The sequence below is a fragment of the Protopterus annectens genome, chromosome 8.part0 (genome assembly GCF_019279795.1).
Source record: "Protopterus annectens isolate FY-2018-M chromosome 8.part0, PAN1.0, whole genome shotgun sequence".
Lineage (NCBI taxonomy): Eukaryota > Metazoa > Chordata > Ceratodontiformes > Protopteridae > Protopterus > Protopterus annectens.
Window position 1 is genome coordinate 73,556,873 of NC_056741.1, and position 4,767 is coordinate 73,561,639.

A 4,767-nucleotide genomic window follows, 5' to 3' on the forward strand; every position below is an offset into this window, starting at 1 on the left:
CTTTCCTTTTTCTTTTCAATGTCATAAATGTGCTCATACAACCTTTTCCTGAATTCTCTCTCGGTTTTGCCTATATAAAAGGCACCACAAGTGATGCAGAGACCGATGTAGACCACTCCTTTGGTTCCACATGAAAAGTGGCCAGGAGATCTAATGTGAGTGTGTCTAGATTTTAGGTAAATGTAAGATTTATTTATAATAAGAGGACACTGCTTACAGGCACCACATTTGAAGGTGCCTTTGTTGTGTTGTAGGTTATGAGTAGTTTTTGTGAGTTTCTTCTCAAAGATTTCTTTGAGGTTTTGCCCCCTCTTCCTAACAAAATTAGGTTTGGCTGGAATAATGTTCCTGAAATCATCATTGCCGGCCAATACAAACCAATATTTGGAAACAATGGTTCAATTTGTTCGGAGTTATCAGAAAAAGTGTAGATGAAGTTGCCATCCTTCTCTTTGTTTTGTTGTTGTGTAAGGTTGGGAATCTGCACTTGTATACATCCAAGCAGTGGAGGGTATAAGGTGTCTCTTTTGGTAAGAATTTCATCAGTTAGGGAATTGAGCAAGTTGACAGGGTAACCTCTTTCAATGAACATACGGTGTAGATTCTGGATCTCCTCTAAGAAGTTGGAAAGTCTGCTACACATTCTTGATGCTCTTATGAGTTGTCCCTTTACTATGCCTTTCTTTTGGTGAAGCGGATGCTGACTCTCATAGTGTAATAGAGAGTTTGAGAAATGAGCCACTCCTTTTAACTGCTTAAATAATTCCCCGTTGAAAAAAATGTAGTTGTTATTTAAGACCATATTCATCATGTCAATAATTAAATTGATGAAGTTGTTGCCCAAGATGGTTTCTTTGGTGAAAAAATCAGCGAACCATTCTAACCCTGTGGAGTGGGGAATGCTGGAAAAGAGGTCTTTGATGTCAATGGTGACCAAAAAGGAGGAGGGGGGCAATTGGCAACAGGGAAAAGTTTCAAAAATTCCCATGAGTCTTTACACACATGAGTGAGAGCATGGATGTGTTGTTTGGTAACATAGTCAATAAACTTGGCAATAGGTTCAGTCGCACCACCTGCACCCGAGACAATAGGTCTAAAAATCAACGGGCTGATGCCCTTGTGTGTCTTTGGGATTCCAAAGATGACCGGAATGGTTGTTTTGTTAACAATCAAGAAATTGTAAAGTTTTTCATTTATAAATCCCTGTAGTAAGTTGTCATATAAGGAGGATTTGATTTTTGCAAGTGCAATATTGTATTCGTTTCGAGAAATGAAACAGTACTGGGTGTCATCGTGCAAAACATGGTGCATACTGGCCTCGTAAGCGGGCTCATACATGAGAACCACACCACCACCTTTATCAGGTTTCATAATTCTGATATGTTCTTCAAACAATTTGTTGATGTATTCAAAGTCTTCAGTATTCAAGTTGGTTGAGTGCGGTCTCGGGGGGTTAACATACATGTTTCGCAAGTCCTGTTCAATTAGTTCCTCATACAACCTAAGAAGCGGATGCGTGGGGGGGTTGAAAGTACTTTTCCTACACAATCCTGTAGGTTGCCAAGTTTGTCCTTTGAAGAAGTGTTTGAGGTTGAGTCCTCTGATGAATAACTTGAGGTCAACTAGTAACTGGGCCAGGTTTGCTCTATTGGTAGGGACAAAATGAAATCCTTTGGTGAAAAGATTAAAAGCTGTATCATTAACTACAAGATCTGTGTAGTTGTAAATGGTGAAATCATTTTTCCTAAAAATAGTGCAGTTGGCGTGTTTGGTTGTAGTGATGTTGGTACTAGGCAGGACAGCATGGTCCAGAGATTCAGTGCAGAGGCAGATTTGATTGGAGAGATTTGCAACATCTTGAAAACCATTTTCTAATATTGTTTGTTCGTCCACCTCCACCCCGTCCTCTGTGGTTTGGGACCCCATGCAGCCTCCCGTGTATGAAAATCCTGCTCACGTTGTCTTTTGTCTTTTTCAGCCAAACGCTCACTCCTACGTGGCGATGGGTGCCTCCTGCGCTACCAATTACGCCGACGTGGTATTACACAGATGGGAGCAAGAGTATATATTTGGCACGACTTGGGCACAGTTTCTCACCTTTTACTGCAGATACCTTGATGACATCTGCCTCATTTGGAAAGGCACTGAAGACCAGTTATCGACCTTCCTGCAACACATTAACAGCACTACGGATTTCTTGACCTTCACACACAATATTAGCCATGAAGAATTGCACTATCTTGATGTTACTATTCACAGGGACCCTCAATCTTTGGAATTACATTCCAAGGTTCACAGGAAACCTACTTTCTCAAACTCTCTATTACACTATGAGAGTCAGCATCCGCTTCACCAAAAGAAAGGCATAGTAAAGGGACAACTCATAAGAGCATCAAGAATGTGTAGCAGACTTTCCAACTTCTTAGAGGAGATCCAGAATCTACACCGTATGTTCATTGAAAGAGGTTACCCTGTCAACTTGCTCAATTCCCTAACTGATGAAATTCTTACCAAAAGAGACACCTTATACCCTCCACTGCTTGGATGTATACAAGTGCAGATTCCCAACCTTACACAACAACAAAACAAAGAGAAGGATGGCAACTTCATCTACACTTTTTCTGATAACTCGAACAAATTGAACCATTGTTTCCAAATATTGGTTTGTATTGGCGGCAATGATGATTTCAGGAACATTATTCCAGCCAAACCTAATTTTGTTAGGAAGAGGGCAAAACCTCAAAGAAATCTTTGAGAAGAAACTCACAAAAACTACTCATAACCTACAACACAACAAAGGCACCTTCAAATGTGGTGCCTGTAAGCGATGTCCTCTTATTATAAATAAATCTTACATTTACCTAAAATCTAGACACACTCACATTAGATCTCCTGGCCACTTTTCATGTGGAACCAAAGGAGTGGTCTACATCGGTCTCTGCATCACTTGTGGTGCCTTTTATATAGGCAAAACCGAGAGAATTCAGGAAAGGTTGTATGAGCACATTTATGACATTGAAAGAAAAGGAAAGTAATGCCTTTTCAAACATTCACTTACATGTCATAATTACAAACTCTCCTTCATGATTCTTGAACAAGTGAACCCTAGCACTAGAGGAGGTGACTGGGAATCAACCCTGGAATACAGGAGCTGATTTAGCAGCTCAGGCTGGATGCAGGAAGGCCTCCGGGTTAAATGGCACATAGCATAGGCTCAGTGTTGAAGCTTAGAAGAGCCAGGCTGTAATATGTTTTACTATATCATTACCACCCACACTTTATACATATTTTATACATATCTCACAACTCATCAATTGGGTGCTATTCACGTGTATTATGACACCATTTTTTTATGATTAACAAAAATGTAATATACACACTTTTACCCCACTCTGTATTGCTGACTTTAAATCCATTTGGTTCACATACAATCCTTATTTTTACTTTTATTTTCATTTATATTTTAATACTGCTTTTCTCGTTGGACGATTTATGTATGTAATTTTATAATGGTACCAACACGGTTTATTAGTTATGCATCATCTCACAAGCAGTGCAGATGCTAAACATTTTTTATGTACACTTGAGTAATTTGTTTATTTACCTGCTCATGACATTTTAAATTGATTTCTTTAATGAGACCCAGCTGTAATTAAACATGTGACCAATTAAGATTCTTATTTAAACAGCAGCTTTGTTGGAAGAAACTGTTTTTGACTTGATAAAGCTTGGTATTACCCAAGCGAAAGCGCTTGTCTGATACTGCTGTTTCTCACTCTGCTGACCTTTGGATTTTTATTACTCAACAACTGTACTGGTGACAATGCCACATGACTCAGTTACCACCACATCATGGTACAACTGCAGTGGTGACAATGCCCCATGACTCAGTTACCACCACATCATGTTACAACTGCAGTGGTGACAATGTCCCATGACACAGTTACCACCACATCATGTTACAGCTGCAGTGGTGACAATGTCCCATGACACAGTTATGACCACATCATGTTATAACTGCAGTGATGACAATGTCCCATGACTTAGTTACCACCACATCATGTTACAACTGCAGTGGTGACAATGTCCCATGACTCAGTTACCACCACATCATGGTACAACTGCAGTGATGACAATGACACATGATTCAGTTACCACCACATCATGGTACACCTGCAGTAGTGACAATGCCACATGACTCAGTTACCACCACATCAAGGTAAAACTGCAGTGATGACAATGCCCCATGACTCAGTCACCACCACATCATGATCCAACTGCTGTGGTGGCAATGCCCCATGAGTCTGTTTCCACCACATCATGGTACAACTGCAGTGGTGACAATGCCCCATGATTCAGGAACAACCACAATCATGTTACAGCTGCAGTGGTGACAATGTCCCATGACTCAGTTACCACCACATCATGGTACAACTGCAGTGGTGACAATGCCCCATGACTCAGTTACCACCATATCATGTTACAGCTGCAGTGGCGACAATGTCCCATGACACAGTTACCACCCCATCATGGTACAACTGCAGTGGTGACAAAGCCCCATGACTCAGTTACCAAAAAATCATGTTACAGCTGCAGTGGTGGCAATGCCGCATGACTCAGTTACCACCACATCATGGTACAACTGCAGTGGTGACAATGCCCCATGACTCAGTTACCACCACATCATGTTACAACTGCAGAGTTGACAATGTCCCATGACACAGTTACCATCACATCATGTTACAGCTGCAGTGGTGACAATGCCTC

The 4,767-nt window shown here is 40.8% G+C and overlaps 1 protein-coding gene across 1 annotated transcript in view; it reads left to right on the forward strand.

The window, feature by feature from the left end:
- The first annotated feature begins 2,398 nt into the window (after window positions 1-2,398).
- The window catches only part of LOC122808143 (glutenin, high molecular weight subunit DX5-like), an 89,480-nt gene continuing 87,111 nt past the window's right edge, over window positions 2,399-4,767 (forward strand). Inside the window, exon 1 of the mRNA XM_044079113.1 lies at window positions 2,399-2,447. Within this exon, the coding sequence (XP_043935048.1) occupies window positions 2,399-2,447 (49 nt within the window). The remainder of the gene's footprint in view (window positions 2,448-4,767) is intronic.